This window comes from Leucoraja erinacea, chromosome 35 (genome assembly GCF_028641065.1).
Source record: "Leucoraja erinacea ecotype New England chromosome 35, Leri_hhj_1, whole genome shotgun sequence".
Taxonomy (NCBI): Eukaryota; Metazoa; Chordata; class Chondrichthyes; order Rajiformes; family Rajidae; genus Leucoraja; species Leucoraja erinaceus.
This window is the reverse complement of record NC_073411.1, coordinates 1,348,128-1,371,431: the sequence shown is the minus strand read 5'-3', so window position 1 is coordinate 1,371,431 and position 23,304 is coordinate 1,348,128. Positions and strand designations below refer to the sequence as shown.

General features: G+C 45.5%; 1 protein-coding gene across 2 annotated transcripts in view; it reads left to right on the top strand.

The window, feature by feature from the left end:
• Positions 1-22,737, top strand: part of LOC129713156 (cytosolic purine 5'-nucleotidase-like) — a 219,023-nt gene extending 196,286 nt beyond the window's left edge. For both annotated transcript variants that reach the window (XM_055661990.1, XM_055661991.1), the window contains 8 exons: positions 1,047-1,154; positions 2,019-2,085; positions 6,020-6,190; positions 9,607-9,658; positions 10,293-10,353; positions 13,410-13,586; positions 18,657-18,764; positions 19,997-22,737. In XM_055661990.1, coding sequence (XP_055517965.1) covers positions 1,047-1,154; positions 2,019-2,085; positions 6,020-6,190; positions 9,607-9,658; positions 10,293-10,353; positions 13,410-13,586; positions 18,657-18,764; positions 19,997-20,044 — 792 coding nt within the window. In that variant the 3' untranslated portion in view covers positions 20,045-22,737. The remainder of the gene's footprint in view (positions 1-1,046; positions 1,155-2,018; positions 2,086-6,019; positions 6,191-9,606; positions 9,659-10,292; positions 10,354-13,409; positions 13,587-18,656; positions 18,765-19,996) is intronic.
• The last annotated feature ends 567 nt before the right edge of the window (positions 22,738-23,304 follow it).

Here is a 23,304-nt window from a genome sequence, read left to right as displayed (position 1 = left end):
ATTTTTTAAATGTTTCCATTGTCTTTGTACATGAATCATTGAAAGTTAACGCATAAGTACAGCAGGCAAACGCTAAAGCCTTTACTGCAAGAGTTTGAGTACAGTAAACTGTTGTTTTAACAAACCTCTTTATAATGGATTTTGGTTACAGCGTGTGTCTATCTTCTGTTTAAACCAGCATCTGCAGTTCTTTCCAACACCTTATATAATTTGTTATATTTGGCTGATCATTGTTTGATGATAAACAAGATGTGTATTGTCCAAAACGTATGTCTATCCTTTGCTTTCCTGTAGTTCATTGTGAAGCCCATCGTGTAGGACCTTGTCAAAACCCTTTCTATAGTCCATGAAAACAACTTTACCTCAACCGATTACCTCTCGTGCTTAGTCCTGCCCCTCCTCTCTTCCACCGTTATTTGTTTCTACATTTGCTTGCTTGCAGCTCCGTATAGCTGACACATGCCTCATCATTGTCCCTGACTACAGCCCCAATATCCCTCATCAGCTGGGTTGCCCAATCCTTGCCCATTACTCTAAAAGGAACATGTTGGCCCTGAATTCTCCCTATCACACTATTACAAGCCTCCCACTTACCAACTGTCCCTTTACCACCAAGTAGCCTCTCCCAACCAACTTCCTGTCTCATGCTATCATAATTGGCCACCGAATGGTGAACGAGGTCTCATTGACCTGGACGATGACACGTTGGCCTGGCTCGCCTCAACGGAGCTGCAGGTCTAAAAGACATACGCCAAGGAGAAGCTATCATCATTGGTCCTGCCACAATTTATGACTTTAACTTGTATTTGTCGCTGTCTTTCCATAACTAAAACTAAAACTTATAGACAAATAATCACTGGTGCCAAAGTACTCCCTCTGATGCTTCAGCCATATGGCCAGCATCATTATTTAATAGGAGGTTGTGTTGCCTCTCTATAGTCAGCCTATCCCATCTACAGAGGAAGGATGGGGACAAGAGTCTTGAAGCAATGTGAAATGATTGGCATTGGCAGAGCCAACGTGATATTCCTGTCTTTCCTTCCCAGCCTGGTACTTCACACCATTCCTGGCATTCCTACTTTGACTTGATTGTGGTTGACACACGAAAGCCATTCTTCTTCGGAGAAGGGACGGTCATCAGACAGGTGGACAATGTGAGTAAAGGAGAGGTCTGTTTCTATGCCGATTGTGGGGCTGGGTGTGAAGTTCCTGCTGCGACAGGGACTGGTTCCTTGCTGCTTATCCAAAATCCATAATTCGCTGATTTGGATTACCATTTCCCACAGTACGCCACCTTTCTGTGCTAATTATTCCCATTGCCGTCTGCAGTACCTCTGCGTTGTGACGTCTGATCAGCCAAAGACCCCTGTGCAGAGAGCAATGTTAACCATATAATATAACCATGTAACAATTACAGCACGGAAACAGGCCATCTCGACCCTTCTAGTCCATGCCGAACACATATTCTCCCCTAGTCCCATATACCTGCGTTCAGACCATAACCCTTCCATTCCCTTCCCGTCCATATAACTATCCAATTTATTTTTAAATGATAAAAACGAACCTGCCTCCACCACCTTCACTGGAAGCTCATTCCACACAGCCACCACTCTCTGAGTAAAGAAGTTCCCCCTCATGTTACCCCTAAACTTCAGTCCCTTAATTCTCAAGTCATGTCCCCTTGTTTGAATCTTCCCTACTCTCAGTGGGAAAAGTTTTTCCACGTCAACTCTGTCTATCCCTCTCATTATTTTAAAAACCTCTATCAAGCCCCCCCTTAACCTTCTGCGCTCCAAAGAATAAAGCCCTAACTTGTTCAACCTTTCTCTGTAACTTAGTTGCTGAAACCCAGGCAACATTCTAGTAAATGTCCTCTGTACTCTCTATTTTTTATGTTCTATCCTAACTCTCAAGATTGCAAAGACTGCAACATAACTACATTTTATCAATGACTTGTTCTCTCTTGAGTGATGACAAGACAGTGCATTGTGTTTATTTATGGTCTTGTTCATGAACAGGAATCGGGCAAGCTTCGCATTGGCGCATACACCGGCCCCTTGCAACATGGTGTTGTCTATTCTGGAGGTGAGTCTGCTCTGTGACATCTGCATAACTGCACGTGTTCCTCCAGCAGGATAATGAATGCCACACACATAAAAGCCTTATCATAAAACAATGCAAATCAAATGCCAATGGTTAGGATGGGCAAGATGGGCTGAAGAGCCTGCCTCCATGTTATATAGAGGCGGTACAGTGGCGTAGTGGTACAGTTGCTGCCTTAAACCGCTGTCCCACGGTACGAGTTCATTCCAAGAGCTCTCCCGAGTTTACCCTGATTCGAACTCGGAGATTTACGGTAATGGCCACTCGTTGGTACTCGGGGCTCTCGTGGACATTTTTCATCATGTTGAAAAATCTTCACGAGTCTTCCCATGCTTACCTGCCGTTAGCGAGTCTTCCCGAGTACCTGCCGTTAGCGCTAAGAGACGTCCCCGAGCTCCGACGTACCCGCTACGTTCATTCTCCGTGCTTACCACGAGTTTGATTTTTTTTAAACTAGGGAGAGCTCTTGGAATGAACTCGTACCGTGGGACAGGGCTATTACAGCACCAGTATTTGAACGACTATAAAGACAACATTAATTTCAAAAGAACAGGGTTTGCATCTGACATTGGCTGCTTGTGCTATGGGAGCATTTAAACGATGTGGCGTGGGGGTGAGAAGCAAGTGGACTGAACAAGGAGAGGTTAGAGATTCAATTACGCACATCTAATAGCAATAAAAATCAGCGCCAGGTTAATGAACGGCTGACAGTCTGAAGTGTATTTATTTTAGAAGGGCCTGTTTCTGCTAAATTGTCTCTAAACTAAACTAATAAACTAAAGTCTAAACTAAAGTCTATAGCTGTATGTCTCTAGTAGATCCACTGTTGGCCTCAAGTGTGTCACTGGGTGAGTTGTTTGGGTACTCCAACCAATGGACGTGAAGGATCGCACAGGACTCCTCCATGCCCTTCAACGTTCTGCCTCAGACACATCTTTGAGCTCAGTCCTGTAGTGAACCAAGCCTGTAGTGAACAGCATATCTGGCCCTTCATCACAACAGCAGCCATGAACATTGAATTCTCCAATTTTAGGTAAACAACTAAAACCATCCCTCTCCCCATTTATTTGACTCCACATTCTCTTCCTTGTACCCCACCTGGACTCACACCCATTTCTCCTCCTCACCCCCCTCCCCCAAATTCCATCTATATTCCTTCCTCTGGCTTCACAATTCACACTTCCATCCTTATCTCATACCCTTGTCTTTTCATCTCTGATCTTTGCGCAACCATTTGCCTAGCCCCCGGCAGGGCCGCCCCCCCCACACACAGCTGTATCCACCTATCACTTTCCAGGATTTGTCCTTCCCTCCACCCACCCTAAATTGTCACTTATCCATGTTCTCCAGAGATGTTGCGTGACTCGCTGTGTTACTCCAACACTCTGTGTCTTTTTTTGTTCCATGTTTCTACAAAAATTCAAGACAGACTGTAGTGTTATATTGAAGGAGTGCCATAGAATGGAGCTGGTAATTTAAAACAAGATCCTGTTAACAATTGGGAGTCATAGAGAGTCATAGAGTGATACAGTGTGGAATCAGGCCCTTCGGCCCAACTTGTCCACACCGGCCAACATGATCCAGCTACACTAGTCCCACCTGCCTTCGCTTGGTCCATATCCCTCCAAACCTGTCCTATCCATGCACATGCCTAACTGTTTCTTAAACGTTGGGATAGTCCCAGCCTCAACCACAACCACAGATTGTTACATACCATTTGTGTGAAAAAGGTTACCCCTCAGATTCCTATTTAATCTTTTCCCCTTCACCTTAAACATACAGGTATGTCCTCTGGTCCTCGATTCCCCCACTCTGGGCAAGAGATTCTGTGCATCTGCCTGATCTATTCCTCTCATGAAGGAATGGGCTGAAATGTGTAATTGAAAGACAATTAAATAATTTGAGAACAAAGAAAGCAGAATGATTGAGCTGTGGAATGTGCAAACAGATGGTAGACACAAAATGCTGGAGTAACTCAGCGGGACAGGCAGCATCTCTGAAGAAAAGGAATGGGTGACGTTTCGGGTCGAGACCCTTCTTCAGACAGATGTCGGGGGAGTGGGCGGGACAAAGATAGAACGTGGTCGTAAACAGTAAGACTGTTGGAAGAACTGGGAAGGGGGAGGGGATGGAGAGAGAGGGAAAGCAAGGGCTATTTGAAGTTAGAGAAGTCAATGTTCATACAGCTGGGGTGTAAGCTACCCAAGCAAATTATGATTAAGAAGGAACTACAGATGCTGGAAAATCGAAGGTAAACAAAAATGCTGGAGAAACTCAGAGGGTGAGACAGCATCTATGGTTTTTATTAGAATTGCCATGCATGGCGTCAGATAGCCGGTCGGTATCTAGTCTGGGTTGGGTCTGAACTGGGAGGTGGGGAACTGGAGCTCTCGGTCCAATGATCCTCCAAACCTGTCCTATCCATGCACCTGCGTAATGTTTTCTTAACGTTGGGATAGGGGTCTCCCAGCCCCAACACCTCCTCTGGCAGATTGTTAACGTACCATTTGTGTGAAAAGGTTTACCCCTCAATTCCTACCATCAGTCTGAAGAAGGGTCTCGACCCGAAAAGTTGCCTATTTCCTTTGCTCCACAGATGCTGCCTCACCCGCTGAGTTTCTCCAGCATTTTTGTCTACAAGTGAATTATGAGAGGCTGTTCCACCAATTTGCGCTGGGCCTCACTCTGACAATGGAGGAGGCCCAGGACAGAACGGTCAGATTGAGAATGGGAGGGGGGGGTTAAAGTGCTGAGCAACCGGGAGATTAGGGAGGTTAAGGCGGACTGAGCGAAGGCGTTCAGAGAAACGATCTGCGCTTGGTCTCGCCAATATACAGGAGTTGAAACCTGGAACAGCGGATACAGTAGATGAGGTTGGAGGGGGTGCAAGTGAACCTCTGCATCACCTCAAAAGACTGTTGGGTTTTTGGATGGAGTCGAGAGGGAAGGTAAAGGGACAGGTGTTGCATCTCCTGCGGTTGCAGGGGAAAGTACCTGGGGAGGGGATGGTTTGGGTGGACAGGGACGAGTTAACCAGGTAGCTGCGGAGGGAACGGTCTCTGCGGAAAGCAGAAAGGGGTGGAGATGGGAAGATGTGGCCAGTATTGGGATCCCATTGGAGGTGACGAAAATGTTGGTGGATTATATGGTGGCTGTATGTGACGGCTGATGGGGTGGAAGGCGAGGACAAGGGGGACTCTGTCCTTGTTATGAATGGAGGGAGGGGGAGCAAGAGGGGAGCTGTGGGATATCGATGAGACCCTAATGAGAGCCTCATCTATAATGGAAGTTCCCTAAAGAATGAAGACATCTGCACTGACCTGGTGTGGAACACCTCATCCTGGGCGCAGATGCAGCGTAGATGGAGGAATTGGGAGTAGGGGATAGGGGAGTACAGGAAGCAGGGTGGGAAGAAGTGTAGTCTAGATAGCTATGGAAGTCAATGGGTTTGGTATAGATGTCAGTCAACAGTCAGTCTTTAGTGATGGAGACAGTGAGATCTAGAAACGGCAGGGAGATGTCGGAGATGGTCCAAGTGAGTGCTGGATGGAAATTAGTCGTGAAGTCAGTGAGTTCTGCATGGTGCAGGAGGTAGTACTGATGCAGTCGTCAATGTAGCGGATGTAGAATTTGGGGATAGGGCCAGTGTACGTCTGGAACATGGATTGTTGGACGTACCCTACAAAGAGGCAGGCAGAGCTGAGGCCCATGCGAGCGAGGTGTCTTGGACTTTGGTAGTGAGGGATTGGACCGGGGGGGATAGGATGGAGTCGAGGTATGTGGCAAACAAATGTGGCCACACGGCCTGTTTCTACATTGTATTTTGGACCAGTTGGACTGGTTTAAGGAGCAGGTGCCCTCCTGACAGTTAAACATGTGGGGCTGATGAAAGATTGTCCTGCTCTTGCTGCCCTAGGATCTTCTGACATGATCTGTGACTTGCTGGGGGTGAAGGGTAAAGAAATACTTTACATTGGAGATCACATCTTTGGAGACATCCTCAAATCGAAGAAGCGCCAGGGGTGGAGGACCTTCCTGGTCGTGCCTGAGCTGGCACGTGAGCTGCAGGTCTGGACCGAGAAGAGTGGTGAGTTCAATCTGAACTGGACTCAAGCTGTTGCAACTTTGTCCTGCACTCTCCCCATTTTATAAATAACAATAAACGCACACTTTTACATTTGAATCCGGCCTAGGCTGAAGGATTCCGTGAGTGTATTTGCTTATCTGTTTCCACTGGTCCTCATCTTCACATTGAAGATATGGATGAGAAAGCACACCAATGCCTTGACTTCCTCAGAAGACTAAGGAAGCTCAGCATATCTCCAACGACTCTTATCAACCTCTACTGATACACCATCCTATCAGGAAACATCACTGCTTGGTTTGGCAACAGCTCTGCCCATGACTGCAAGAAATTGCAGAGAGTTGTGAATGTAGCCCACTCCATCACACACACCACACTCCCCACCATTGTAGATGTAGCCCAGTCCATCACACACACCACACTACCCACCATTGTAGATGTAGCCCAGTCCATCACACACACTACACTCCCCACCATTGTCGATGTAGCCCAGTCCATCACACACACCACACTACCCACCATTGTAGATGTAGCCCAGTCCCACACACACTACACTCCCCACCATTGTCGATGTAGCCCAGTCCATCACACACACACACACTCCCCACCATTGTAGATGTAGCCCAGTCCCACACACACACCACACTCCCCACCATTGTAGATGTAGCCCAGTCCCACACACACCACACTCCCCACCATTGTAGATGTAGCCCAGTCCATCACACACACCACACTCCCCACCATTGTAGATGTAGCCCAGTCCATCACACACACCACACTCCCCACCATTGTCGATGTAGCCCAGTCCCACACACACCACACTCCCCACCATTGTAGATGTAGCCCAGTCCCATCACACACACCACACTCCCCACCATTGTAGATGTAGCCCAGTCCCACACACACCACACTCCCCACCATTGTAGATGTAGCCCAGTCCCACACAGACCACACTCCCCACCATTGTAGATGTAGCCCAGTCCATCACACAGACCAGATCCGGCTCGATCTAAACTTCACCATGCCTCGGAAAAGCAGCCATTATAATCAAGGACCAAGGACCCCAGTCATTCCCCCTTCTCCCCTCACCCAATGGGCATAAGATACAAAAGGTTAAAAGCACATATCACCAGATTCAGGAACAGCATCTTCCCTGCTGTTATGAGATTCTTGAAAAGTCCTCCCTTAGCTTGTGTGTAACCCCAATCTACCAACCTCATTACAGACGGTGCACATTCTTTATCTGCACTTTCTCCGTAACTATATTCTGCTCCCTGATATTTTTCTCTGTTGTATTTGTGTATGGCTTAATTACAATTAGACTGGACACATGTAAATAACGTTTTTCACTGTGTCTCAGTACATGAGATAATAATAAAGCAATACCAATCCTTATCTTTCATCCACACAGGAACGTGTTAGTCCTGAACTGCTTGCCTTTAAAAGATTGCCACATTGAAACTTACTCCTAAAAAGTATTTCCCAATCGGCATAGTGGTGCAGCGGTAGAGTTGCTGCCTTACAGCGCCAGAGACCCGGGATCGATCCTGACTACGGGTGCTGTCTGTACGGAGCTTGTACGTTCTCCCCGTGACCTGCATTGGTTATATCTGGCTTCTTCCCACACTCTAAAGATGTACAATTTGTAGGTTAATTGTCTTTGTTTAATTGTAAATTGTCCCTAAAGTGTGTAGGATAGTGTGTAGAATAGTTTGTGGGGATCGCTGGTCAGCATGAACTTGGTGGGCCGAAGGGCCTGTTTACACACTGTATCTCTAAACTAAACTAAACTAAAATCTACTCTCCCCAGTTCCTGCTTAATATTGTTGTAAACAACCCTCCCCAAATGTAGCACTTTACCTATAACTATCATAAACATAACTGTATAATGATGACTGCCTCACAATGCTCCCACACTGAAACTTTCATCATTTAGCCAGGCTCATTCCCCAGTTCAGGATCAACTTTCCTAGATGGATTATCCACATATTGTTTCAAGAAATTCTCATGGATGTAAATGTTGCCCATCCAAGCACCTGGCACTGTGAGAACGTGCAAACTTCACACAGACAGCACTGAAGATCAGTGCCAAAGCCCGGCTACTGGAGGTGGGAGGTAGCAGCATCAACTGATGCATCAATCTGCTGCCCATCGCCCCAATAATGTGATTATGGTCATTTAGCACTGCAGCACTTGGACAATAAAAACACCTACGTCAGGCTGTTGTTCATAGAATGCAGCTCGGCGTTCAACACCATCATCCCCTCTAAACTTGTTACCGAGCTCACGGAACTGGATCTCTATGCATCCCTCTGCAACTGGAACATTGAACCATCAACAGACCACAATTGGTACGAATTGGCGATGACACTTCCTCCTGGATAACCGTCAGTACAGACTGTGTGCGTGGCCCCCTGCTCTACTCACTCTATATCCATCACACTTCCAACTCCATCTTTAAATTTCCCCACGACAGAGGGAGACCAATCATCTGATTGATTGGTGCCAGAACAACAACCTTGCTCTCAACGTCAGTCAGACCAAGGAGATGCTTTTTGACTTTAGAAGAGGAAGGTGGAGGATCCACGAACCTGTATCATCGACGGGTCGGCGGTGTAGAGATTGAACAACAGCAAATTCCTGGGCGCGCAGATCTCTGACGATCTGTCCTGAACCCAGCACCGTGTTGCGATTATAAAGAAAACCTATCAAACTCCACTTTCTTAGGAGATTGAGGAGATTCGGTATGTTGACGAATACTCTCTTGAACTTCTGCAGATCCGCAGTAGACAGCATATTAACACGGCCTGATTCGGCAACCCAAGCGCCCAAGAATGAAATCGGTCACAAACAGTGATGGACACTACCCGGTCTATCACAAGGACTGACCTCTCCACCATCGAAGGATCCATAGGAAGCACTGCCTCAAAAAGACAGCCAGCATCATCAAGGACCCACACCACCCTGACAATGCTTTCATTTCATTCCTGCCACCAGCAAGAAGATATACGAGCCAGAAATCTTTAGTCTAATTTCAGGAACAGCTTCTTTCCAACAACCACCAACTGAGCTACGAACTGCAAAAGGTTCTGGTTGCACTATTGGACTTTTGTTTTGCACTAATATACTTTTTATTTCCATTTGTTTAACTTATTTTGTTTATCTATGGGTACTGTGTTTATAGACCTGTTATGCTGCTGCACGAAAGAATGTAATTGTTCCAGAAACACTCGTGACTTGTCTTGAATAATATTCAAGTTTCCACTGTGCTGATTTATGGAATACTTGTGATTAATGCTAATTAATATCACACTTGCTACATGAAGCTTTTGTGCACATCTTTATTACATCATTATATATAATAGTCCAGATTTTTCTGCAGCGTGAAATACTAAGCAATCTCCTCTCCTTTCTTGCAGCACTTTTTGAAGAACTTTATAATCTCGATATATTTTTGGCTGAACTTTACAAGTGAGTTCCTCGTCAGAAATGAATTGGTGCTGAACCTGAGAACTGACTGGAAGTTTGCACTAAAGAGGGTGAATGACATCAGAAGTGAATTAGCCCACAGCAGACTGGCTGTGAATGGGCTATCTCCCCCACTTCAATCAGTCTGAAGAAGTGTCTCAACCGCGACTCGCTTATCCATGTTCTTCAGAGGTGCTGCCTGACCTGCTGAGTTACTCCAGCACTTTAGAGCAGCCCTGTCCTATATCAGAATGTAGTCAGCCGCCTTCCTGTATTCACTCTCAAGATGTGGGCTTTGCTGCCAAGTCACCATTACACACCCCAGAGACTGGAGAATGGTGGAAAATGTGGTGCTATCCTTCCAGTGAATGTGCTCTCATAGTATCATCCAGTCACAGCATGGCCCAACTAACCATCAACCGCCCATTCACACTAATCCTACATTAATCCCATTCATTTTCAATTTTAGTGCTGAGCTACATAGAAAAGTGGGCAGTAAAGGGTTAAAGAGTGCATCGGATATGAAGTACCTCCTCACCAATAGATGAAAGGAAGTGTTCATCGACAGGATGAGTTAGTGCTGTTCACACACCACAGGCTGTTGGAATGACCTAATTTATGCTTATCTCTGTTCAAGGCATCTCGACAGCAGCAGCAACGAACGGCCTGATATCACCTCAGTTCGCAAACGGATTAAGGTTAGAGCAACTCCAGCACTTTGTGTCCAAGTTGTTAATGTGTGGTGAATAATATTTTCTGCTGCATTCATTGAGAACCTAATGTGTTAAATGGGTCACTTGATGGAATGTATATGGTTAAAAGTGTGAAATACAGACTATGGACTGGGGAGCCTGTTTGCTGTTGAAACAATTACTTTGATCATCTACTTACCCCCGAGCTTGTTCTTGAGATCTGAGGCCCATTAGTTGATTGACAACAAGCAGAGTAAACTCACTCTCTGCTTGCCAGGACAATGGAGCCACAGATGCCATGTCCTTGATACTAATTATCCCTGAGAACATGGTGGAGAATTGCCACGTTGAATCACTGCCATTCTTATGACGACCCCCACAGTGTTGCTGGTAGCAAGCGCTGGAGTTTGGACCCTGTGTTGATGAAGAAACGGTTGTGTATGGTATGTTAGCTTTCATAGCAAAAGGATTTGAGTATAGGAGCAGGGAGGTTCTACTGCAGTTGTACAGGGTCTTGGTGAGACCACACCTGGAGTATTGTGTACAGTTTTGGTCTCCAAATCTGAGGAAGGACATTATTGCCATAGAGGGAGTGCAGAGACGGTTCACCAGACTGATTCCTGGATGTCAGGACTGTCTTATGAAGAAAGACTGGATAGACTTGGTTTATACTCTCTAGAATTTAGGAGATTGAGAGGGGATCTTATAGAAACTTACAAAATTCTTAAGGGGTTGGACAGGCTAGATGCAGGAAGATTGCCCCCGATGTTGGGGAAGTCCAGAACAAGGGGTCACAGCTTAAGGATAAGGGGGAAATCCTTTAAAACCGAGATGAGAAGAACTTTTTTCACACAGAGAGTGGTGAATCTCTGGAACTCTCTGCCGCAGAGGGTAGTCGAGGCCAGTTCATTGGCTATATTTAAGAGGGAGTTAGATGTGGCCCTTGTGGCTAAGGGGATCAGAGGGTATGGAGAGAAGGCAGGTACGGGATACTGAGTTGGATGATCAGCCATGATCATATTGAATGGCGGTGCAGGCTCGAAGGTCCGAATGGCCTACTCCTGCACCTAATTTCTATGTTTCTATGTGGCCAGGTCAGGATTTGTGACGGGACTAGATATCAGGAATTCCTACGGACCCGTTTATTCTCAGTTGTACAGATTTTGGGAGATGCTGTTGAGGAAAGCTTTGTGTCTTGTTGCATTGTATTCTATAGATGTTCTCAATTTTGAAATGTTATTCAGTATTATGGTCAGGCCATAACTGGAGCAGGTTGCACAGATCTGGGCAGAGTGTTATAAAGTGGTCATTCAGACAGACGGGTACAGGAGAGGAGAACAAGGATGATTCCACAAAATCAGAGGAAAGCTACTGAATTCTCCACTTTCCTTGAAGCTGAGACATTTGTGAGCAGGCCACGTGGAGTATGGAGAGAAGGCAGGTATAGGATACTGAGTTGGATGATCAGCCATGAACATATTGAATGGCAGTGCAGGCTCGAAGGGCCGAATGGCCTACTCCTGCACCTATTGTCTATGTTTCTATGGAGGCATATGCAACGTGTTCTTTAGAGATACACCATGGCCCGTCGGCCCAAAAAGTCCACGCCAACTATTGATCACCCGTTCACACTTGTTCTGTTTCCCACTTTTTCATTCACTCAGCAAAATCAATAACCCCACTCTCACCATCGACGGCACCACTGTCTCCCCATCTCCCCAGGCCCACAACCTTGGCGTGATCTTTGATTCCACCCTCTCCCTTGAGCCTCACATCGGCCATGTCATTAAAACCTCCTTCTTTCATCTCCGCAACATCGCCAAAATCAGACCCTCTCTCACACCTCCCGCTGCTGAAAGACTCATCCATGCCTTCATCTCCTCCCGACTGGACTATTGCAACTCACTTCTCCTTGGCATCAGCTCCACCTACATCAACCGACTCCAACTGGTCCAGAACGCAGCCGCCCGACTCATCACCCACACCAAACCCTGGCATCACATCACTCCAGTCCTCAAACAACTTCACTGGCTTCCCATCTCCCACCGGATCACCTACAAAATCCTGGTCCTCACCTACAAAGCCCTCCACCATCTGCCCCCCCCCCCCCCCCCATATCTCACTGACCTCCTCTCCCCTACCAACCCTCACGGTCCCTCAGATCCACATCAGCTGGTCTCATCTCCATCCACAAGTCCAACCTCCGCAGTTTTGGGGACAGAGCCTTCTCCAGGGCAGCTCCCAGGCTCTGGAACTCCCTCCCCCAACTGATCCACAATTCCGTGTCCCTCACCATCTTCCAGTCCTGCCTCAAGACCCATCTCTTCACCTCTGCCTATCCTTAGCCCCACGTCCCCACCCCTTTTCATCTGTGCTTGAATTGCCTCATATTGTGTTTTGAATTGAATTCTGTCTTTAATTTGTGTACTAGTCATGTCTCTACTATTTATTTCATTCCGCATACATGTTTTTCCTCTACTTGCTAAATTTTTGTAAGGTGTCCTTGAGACTCTTGAAAGGCGCCCATAAATAAAATTTATTATTATTATTATTATTATTATTATTATTATTCACACCCTGCACACAAAGGGCAATTTACAGCAGCTAATTAATCTACAAACTTGCAACCTTTGGGATGTGGGAGGAAACCTGAGCACCTGGCGGAAGCCCACGCAGTCAGAGGGAGAACGTACAAACTCCACGCAAGCAGCACCTGAAGTCAGAATTGAACATGAATCACTGGTGCTGTGAGGCAGTGGCTCTACCTGTAGAAGGGATAAAGGAAGCAAGGACAAAGCAGAAGAATGGAAGGGAAGCTACATACTGGAAAGCTCCACATACTGGACGTTAACCAGTGGGTATAGGAATTATCAGGAAGGACGACTTTAGGAGCAGCAAGAGACTGCATGTGGACGATGGTATGGCTAGTGAGCTGTGAGAACACGGGGTTCCATGGTGTCCTTTACATTGTGTGAGGCTGAGGGCGGTTAGGTGTTATTCTGAAGGGTGGTGCCTGCCCTTTTATTACCACTCATCTAAGCTACGCTTTCATCTGTTTTCAGGTGGTGACGCATGAGATGGACATGTGCTATGGGAAGATGGGAAGTCTGTTACGTTGTGGCTCCAGACAAACCCTTTTTGCCAGTCAGTTGATACGCTACGCCGACCTGTATGCTGTCTCGTGCATAAACCTGTTATATTATCCATTCAGCTACTTGTTCCGAGCACCTCCTGTACTGGTACGTCAGCCCTTCTCTCAGAGCGTTTATTAACTCTGATCCGTCCCGTACTTTTTCATACCTGTAGTTTCTCTCTTCCCTGACTCTCAATCGGAAGAAAAGACGACACGAATCATCAACTATTCCTTTTCTCCAGCGATGCTGCCTGACCCGCTGAGTTACTCCAGCATTTTCTGTCTCTCTGGGGAATACATCGGTTCAGTGCTCCACAGGGTCACAAATATTCCCAGCCCCTAACTAGAACCTGGTGTCCGTGGATTGATTCTCTGTCTGAACTCTTGTACGAACATGATGTTTGGACACAGAGAGGGTGCAGATTGTTTGACTACAGTAGCTGAGAGCTGGGGCCTGATCGCTGGGGTAATGATGGGCTAGAGATTGTAATGACAGGGAAGCCCCGAAGTGCAGAGAACACGGGCGTTGTAGACAATGCCTGCATTGATTGCCCATCCCTAACTACCCCAGCACTAAGGGCAACACGGTGACACAGTGGTAGCATTACAGCGCCTTACAGCGTTTGTAGCGCCGGAGATCCGGGTTTGATCCTGACTACGGATGCAGCCTGTACGGAGTTTGTACGTTCTCCCCGTGAACCCTTGGGTTTTCTCCGAGATTTTCCGAGGACGACAGATGGCACAATGGGCTAAGTGTTCGGCTGGCGACCGGAAGGTAGCCGGTTCGAATCCCGCTTGGAGTGCATACTGTCGTTGTGTCCTTGGGGCAAGACACTTCACCCACCTTTGCCTGTGTGTAAATGTAATGTAATTATGTGAAGCACTTTGGGGTCAATGCAAGTTGACTAAAAATGTGCTATATAAATAAGATTTAATAATAATAATAATTTTCGGTTTCCTCCCATACTCCAAAGACGTACAGGTCTGTAGGTTAATTGCCCTGGTATAAGCGTAAATTTCCCTAGTGTGTGTTAATGTGCGGGGATCGCTGGTCTGCATGGACTCGGTGGGCTTAAGGGCCTGTTTCCACATTGTATCTCTAAATTAAACTGAGATGGAGAAATTTCAGCCACACTGGTGATTCTGGGTGAGGTACAGGCCAGACTGGGGCAACACACAAGATGTTGTTCCCAGATGGATTTTCATTACATCCAGTACTTTTTATGACAATCCAGTTATTTCACTGTTATTATCACAAAGATGAGATTAACATTTAAAGTTCTACCTCTTATTTAAATGATTGAATTGCCTCGATGTTATGAGATTGATTGTGTACCTTTGGATCACTGTTCCAGAACCCTGACTGCTAACAAAGAAATTGAATCATTACACCACTTAGTGGGGAATGCAGAGTTCCCATCCCATTTAAAGGCAGCCAGGTTGCTAGGCCATCTGACTATTGGATGTGGTACAAGAAAGTGTCGTGATAGGCTGGGATAGAGTGGACAAATAGTGAAAGAGCTGGATAGAGTAAATGTTAAGAAGATTTTTCCACCAGTCGGAGAGTCTCGGACCAGAGGCCACAACCTCAGGATAAAATGACGTAACTCTAGAAAGGAGATGAGGAGGAATTTCTTTTGTCAGTGGGTGGTGAATCTGTAGAATTCGCAGAACACTGTGGAGGCCAAGTCAATGGATATTTTTGAGGCAGAGATTGACAGATTCCTGATTAGTAAATGTGTCAGGGGTTATGGGAAGAAGTCAGGAGAATGGGGTTTAGACGGAAAGATAGATCAGCCATGATTGAATGGTGGAGTAGACTTAATGGGCCAAATGACCAAATTATTTCGGAACTTATGAAATTGCTTGGGATTGTACAGGGGAAAGCCGCAGTGCATGGGGAAATGGTGGTCCTTCAATGGGATGCGATCAGTGGAACAAACGAGGACTGGAGGTTGCCATTCCTGCCCTTGCAAGTTGAACATAGCTGCTGTCACCAGCCTTCAGCTGCCAGGTATCCTGATGTGTGACAAACCTGGCCCACAACCATAACCATAACCATTACTCAGACACAGTTTCATGCTGTTCTCGAAATGGCTCTGCTTTAAGCAGGAGGCTGTACACTCATAGACAAGTTGGAGACATACTTTTGAACATTAACAGTTTAATCTACCTGACCCAATCCCACAGTCCTTCATCTGCCAACTTGTTCCAGCAAGTAAAGGGGGTGTTGTCATCTGACAACTTGTGTTTGTGTCTTTACTTGTAAACTTTATTTACTTGTGTACAAGGAGAGCAACACAGTAGCAGTTACCGAGCTACTCTAACATTCCTACTCGCAGCAGTCAGCTTTTATACAATTGGTAACCAAGTGAAATCTTGCGCACGATTTACTAAACATAGAATAGTGACAATCATTAGTGACAATATGTTCTTAAAAGCACTAATATCCAATAAATTACATACTATTTACCAAAGATTATAGAGCAGAGCAAGATGCGCCACTCTGCGAAGAAAGCGTAGTATGACATGGGTATGACATGACGCCATTTTATTGAGCTGCAATTTACAATAATATGAATAAAATTTACAATAATATTAACTAAATATGTGAAGTGATCGATGCTGTAAAAAACACTGTTCCCTACAACACTGATTATACCAAAGATGATAGAGTGGATCAATCATTGAAACGGATTACACCAAAGATACTAGAGGAACATTGCCCGCTGACTCGGCAGACGCTTGAGGCTCTCCCGCCGGCCGCTTTCATCTGGTATCGGGGGGGACCGAGAATCAATCCTGGATAGAATAGAATAGAATAGAATAGAATGCTATTTATTGTCATTCAAACCTGGGTTTGAACGAAATATAATTTCTACAGTTTTTTTACATTACAAAACAATCCAAGACCCACACTTAACACAGTTTACATAAACATCCATCACAGTGAGTATCCAACATCTCCTCACTGTGATGGAAGGCAAAGTCTTTATCTCTTCCCTTTGTTCCCTCTCCCGTGGTTCAGCAGTCCAACTGCAGTGTCGAGCAGAACTGGGGCTCCGATATTAAAGCCCCCGGCAGGCGATGGCAAGTCCTGAGGCCGTTTAAGCCACGCCGGGCGATGTTAGGCCCCGGCTCCATGTCCTTAAACCCGCGATTCCAGCGGGAGAAGTCGCCGTTGCGGAGCTCGGAAAAGCTGTCTCCCACCAGGGACCTGCGAGCTCCCGATGTTCCTGTTCACCGGGTCTGCGGCCGGTGCCTCCGAACTCCAAAAGTCGGGTCGCAGCCGCACGCCACCACAGCTCTCCCCGCTCCGAAGTCGGCCAGCTCCACGATGTCCGTTCCGCAGGCTCTGCAACCGGAGCCCCCAGGTTAGTCCCGGCCGGAGGTCGCCGCCAGCTCCACGACGTTAGGCCCAACGACATCCGAGACGCAATAGGAGGGTCCCCGCACAGGGAAGAGATTTAAAACGGCTTCCCCCACAGCCCCCCCACCACCTCCCACATATACACAGCTAAAAAAAAATAATAAAAACTAACTCAAGACATACATTTAACAAGACAAAAATAAAAAGGACAGACGACTGTAGTCGAGCCGCTGCCGTTAGGCGCCGCCACTCCCACGTGCTGATGGCAATGGGATCAACTCAGGAGTGGAGGAAACGTCCTCTTCCCCCAAAGATGCTACAGGAGCCTCTAGTATCTTTGCTCTTCCCTGCGACCTGATGTAAGAGCAGATTGTATAACTGTGGAGTCCGTCCCCGCTACCAAAGATGTGGCGTTTGGCATCAACAAATGGCAGCTGTGACGTTCCGTTACGTACTACACGTCAGTCCATTGGATTTCGGAGGAGTGGTCTATCTTGCTCTGCTCTATAATCTTTGCTATTTACTACATACTATTGTGCCCTCCATAGGGGACAAAGACCCGTCATTTATTTATTTGCCTCTGTACTGCACAATTTGAGATTTGTAATAGAAAAAAATTACATCTGGTTAAAATTACATCTGTGCACATCGTCAGATTTTAATAAAGGCCATTCTTATACATTTTGGTTTCATCATGTAGAAATTACAGCAGTGTTTATACAGTCCCCCCATTTCAGGGCACCATAATGTTTGGGACACAGCAATTTCATGTGAATGAAAGTAGTCATGTTTAGTATTTTGTTGCATATCCTTTGCATGCAATGACTGCTTGAAGTCTGTGATTCATGGACATCACCAGTTGCTGGGTGTCTTCTCTGGTGATGCTCTGCCAGGCCTGTATTGCAGCCATCTTTAGCTTATGCTTTATTTTGGGGGCTAGTCCCCTTCAGTTTTCTCTTCAGCATATAAAAGGCATGCTCAATTTTGTTCAGATCAGGTGATTAACAGCCACTCAAGAATTGACCATTTTCTAGCTTTGAAAAACTCCTTTGTTGCTTTAGCTGTATGTTTGGGATCATTGTCTTGCTGTAGAATGAACCACCGGCCAATGAGTTTTGAGGCATTTATTTGAACTTGAGCAGATAGGATGTGTCTATACACTTCAGAATTCATTATGCTACTACCATCAGCAATTGTATCATCAATGAAGATAAGTGAGCCAGCACCTTCGGCAGCCATACATGCCCAGGCCATATCACCCCCACCACTGTGTTTCACAGATGAGGTCCTTCAATCTTGGGCAGTTTCTTCTGGGAAGAAACTGTCCCTGTATATGGTGGTGTGCGTTTTCACACTTCGATACCTTTTGCCTGATTGAAGTGTGAAAAATGCACACCATCTGATTCAGTGACAGTTCTTTGCTACTAGGTGGGATATTAGAGCTGAACTGAATTAGTTCCTTGTCCAGCACAACCACCACCACACACTGCTCAGCAGGGTCATTGCATAATGATTGGGATCTCACAGACCTCCTCTTCCCCAGGGGCACTACAGACTATCATAGTGTACCTCCCTCTCTACTGCGTGGAGCAGGTTCACCTGGCACAAGTTGGAATTGAACCTGAGGGCAAATAGATGCTATAATTTATGCATTCGCTTTATCAGATGAATAACTGGGAAAGTTGCAATGTTATGTTTCATGGACGTAACGTTTAAAAGTGAAAGAATGTTTGGAATTTGAGAACCAGGTCCTACTGCCCAGTTTAGAGAATGAGTGTATACTGAGGGATTGTTGTCTTTCCACAGATGCCCCATGAATCAACAGTTGAACAAATCCCTCTGGATTTCTGTGATATGGATGTTTTCTTGGAGAAACAACAGAACCATATTCAACCAACCAACGGGACCCATCAGGTCAGTCCAAGAGAAGGGCAAGGTGGCAATATATTCTGTACTCCATTATTGCCCACCCATTATAGCCCATCCATTATAGCCCACCATCCATTACAGCACCCTCCATAATAGCAACCACCATATTAGCCCACCATCCATTACAGCACCCTCCATTATAGCACCCTCCATATTAGCCCACCCTCCATTAGCAACCACCATATTAGCCCACCCTCCATTATAACATCCTCCATAATAGCAACCACCATATTAGCCCACCCTCCATTATAGCACCCTCCATTAGAATCTACCCTCATTATAGCCTACCCTCCACTATAGCTTACCTTCCATATCCGTCTGATCATTCTCATCACAGAGAGATCCAATGACAATCTCAAGAGACAAGTGAGTCAAGAGTGTTTAATTGGCATATGTACTGATAACAGAACAATGACATTCTTCCTTGCTGCAGTATAACAGGTCTGCAAACACTGTACACGTACATAACACAATAAATAAAAGAAAGTTCAATAAATTAAAACAAAACAATATTAGTACAAACAAAGTCCCTAGTCCTTAATACAACCAAGACAGTTCGTAGTTTAGAATGTAGAGATAAAGGAACTGCGGGTGCTGGTTTACCAAGGAAAAACACAAAATGCTGGAGTAACTCAGCAGGTCAGGTCAAGACCCTTTTTCAGACTATGTATTTTATAGTTTAACAATCTTCTTCCTTTGGTGCCACATGCTGCCTCCCCAACCCCCCCCCCCCCCCCCCCCCCCCACCCCCCCCACCCCCTACCCACCAATAGGGAGGGCAGATCACTCTTGCTTTCCACTCGTGAGAATCACAAGGCTTTAGTCAGAGGGTGGTGAATCTGTGGAATTATTTGCCACAGAAGGCTGTGGAGGCCAAATTCATGAATATTATTAAGGCAGAGATAGATAGATTCTTGATTCTTGATGGGATATGCGGAGAAGGTAGGAGAATGGGGTTGGGATAGATAGATCAGCCATGATTGAATGGCTTGTTGGGCCGAATGGCCTAATTCTTCTCCTATCACTTATGAACTTCTGAAGATCAGCCCTGATTGAATGGCAGAGTGGACTTGATGGGCCGAATGGCCCAAATCAGCTCCTATAACTTATGGCCTCACATCTCATAAGGTAACTTTATTCCACTGCATTTCTCACTGTTTCCTGGAGGTCTTATTGAAAGTATTCACGATTAAATTGTCTCTTTTCCCAACATCTAGGGTTCTTGTAACAGCTCTGATGAAAGCATCGAGGAGGAAGAGAAGTAAGAAGATTCTGTTTCGTGATGGTGTTGATTCATTAGCTTTAGGAAAGATTCCCTGATTTCCAAAAGTAAAACATGTGAAGTGAGCTGGCGGGATGTTGGTGATCCAACGGGAACATTGATCCTCAGCGTTTGTTTACAGCCGGTTATCCTGGTAGTTTTCTCATTACAACCAGCGAGTCAGATTGACCAAAGTATTGTTCGACAAGCTGGTGCACTGGCCATTATACCAGAGACCTTTAGCATTTCAAGAACATGTTTACTGTAACATTATAATCAGCATAGGGTGACAATTATTCAGCAACTCGATCTGTTCTCACACTGTATTAGTCAACCTTCACAAAGTGCACTGATGTTATGATGAATTTCCAGCACATGTATCCCATGCGATTTAACGATCTTGCCTCCAAAGTGGATGTTGCATCATCCTCCACCTCACTAACTGTAGGGAAGGGTGAGCAGACGTAAGGTTGCAGGGAGCTCCGATTTGGGGTAATATGGATTTAGGAAGAAATGCAGCATGGAAACCTGTTCAAGTGTAAAACCTTCAAAGCACATTACAAGCCCTTCGACCGACCATCATGCAACCATTTACATCAATGCTGCACTCAGACCATTCTCCCCACATTCTCATCAACTGCCCCCAGCTACTGCCCCTCACCTACACACCATGATCAGTTTCACGTTGCCCATTAGCCCACCATCTCACATTTCTTTGGTATGTGGGAGAGCTGAGCACCTGGAGAAAACCTGTGCAGTCATCACAGTGACAACGTGCAAACTCCACACAGTCAGCCCTGAAGGCGAGGATTGAACCTGGGGCGTTGGCGCTGTGAGGCAGCGGTTTTACCAGCTGTGGCACGGTGCCGCCCTTATATTTCTCACGGATACGTATAATCTGATGTAGTTGAATAACAGAGAATGTGGGAAACACTCACAGGTTAGGCAGCATCTCTGGAGCAAGAAGCAGGGTATGTTTCAGGTTTTTGATGACCTCCCTGTTCTCTCACCTAACCTGCTGAGTATTTCCAGCATTTTACTTTTGTTTTACAATATTAGAAACATCCATGGCAGTTATTGCAGTGGGGCTCCAAGAATTGATTCCTTTCCAGATATCCCTCTAAGCATTAACTACACAGATACCCAGAGACCTGTGCAGCAGTTTGACATAGAATGTGAAACAAAGAACAGTACAGCATTAGAATAGGCCCTTCGGCCCACAATATCTGTGCCGAACACGATGCCAAGACCATGGCTTATCTGCCTGCACATGATCCATGTCCCTCTATTCTCTATGTATCTAAAGCCCCCTTGGCCGATAGATTAGTGAGTGAATATGTCACACTCCTTCAATGTCAACCCTTGTTGCCAGCATAGTCCATTCATTCCTGTACCTCCTCCGCAGTTTCACACTTCTCATGTTACGTTCCAACAGTTTCCTGCTCTCACTGCTCTCTACCCCAACAAAACCCTTCAGCTTTGCAGCCCACCGGGATATCTGAGCTACCCTGACTTAGTTTCTCATGTATCCCTCATTGTAATCTCTTCATCATTGTGGTTACACTGGCAGCCCCTCTCTATACCATTCCTTTCCTGAATCTACTTCCTCGACAAGCTCTTGGTCACCTGCCCTGGTATCCCCATCAGGACTTAGGGACATTTTACCCTTTTAAAGTGCTGTGCAAGTAATGGTTGTAACTTTAATGAATTCTAGGATTTAAACAATAAATTTAATGTGAAGTGTAAGAAGGAACTGCAGATGCTGGTTTAAACCGAAGATAGACACAAAAAACTGGAGTAACTCAGCGGGTCAGGCAGCATCTCTGGAGAGAACTTTGTGTGTGTGTGTGTATATACAAATATGTGTGTCTATTCATACATACACACAATAATATATACACACGCATACTGTATATACACACATTCCTCCCCAGAGATGCTGCCTGTCCTGCTGAGTTACTCCAGCTTTTAGAAACATAGAAAATAGGTGCAGGAGTAGGCCATTCGGCCCTTCGAGCCTGCACCGCCATTTAATATGATCATGGCTGATCATCCAACTCAGTATCCCGTACCTGCCTTCTCTCCATACCCCCTGATCCCCTTAGTCACAAGGGCCACATCTAACTCCCTCTTAAATATAGCCAATGAACTGGCCTCAACTACCTTCTGTGGCAGAGAATTCTACAGATTCACCACTCCCTGTGTAAAAAATGATTTTCTCATCTCGGTCCTAAAAGACTTCCCCCTTATCCTTAAACTGTGAGCCCTTGTTCTGGACTTCCCCAACATCGGGAACAATCTTCCTGCATCTAGCCTGTCCAACCCCTGAACAATTTTGTAAGTGTTTTTGTGTCTATCTTCTTATATTTAATGTAAAAAATCACTATGCCAGTAATATCTAGTCCTAAATATCTCACCTGCTCAGGACACCAATTCTGAGGAGACTTTTTGCTGACAGAAACAGGGTGGGATGAGTTTTAATGTCACAATGTGTTTGTACAGTAAGCATTGGTTTCCATGGTTTCTTTTGAAGAGTTGTAAGACTGATCACACTATTTGGTAACATAAATTTCAAGCATTTTCTATTTTTATTAAAGATTATTGTGCTTTTGATTGTTTGTAACTGCTGATATTTCATTATGTTCTACAGTATATAGAAAGATCATTTTTCAATTATAAAAATAAAAATCTCACGCTTTATTTTGAGTTGTTTGTCATATATTTTCTTTATTCAAAGTAATTAAAATCAATGTTAAAACAGGCAGATGATAATGTCATGGTATTTTGCAGATTGAGCTCACATTGGACAGTATACATTCAACCTTTTGATTCCATTCCACCAATCGGCTATTTTGATCTATATTTAACAACCTGTATGGGTGATTGTAATAGATATTGGAAATACCTGATGTTGCCACGCACAGACCTCTCCATATGAAGATACTAAATGCTGGAGTAACTCAGTGGGTCGGTCGGTCTCGGCCGGAAACATCACCCATTCCTTCTCTCCAGAGATGCTGCCTGTACCACTAAAGGGCTTGTCTCACTTAGGCTATTTTTAGGCGACCTCCGGTGACTGTCATAGTTGTAGCAGATCGCCGAAAAAACAGCGACTGGGACCCCACCTTCGACATAAAATTTGAAATAGAATCATTACTTTAACAGCAGAAAAAAACAAAGGCAGCACCGGCGACAACCTACGTTAACCTGCCGACAACTACAACAGCACCTACGTCAGGAGAAGTCAAGCTACGCTCATTGGCA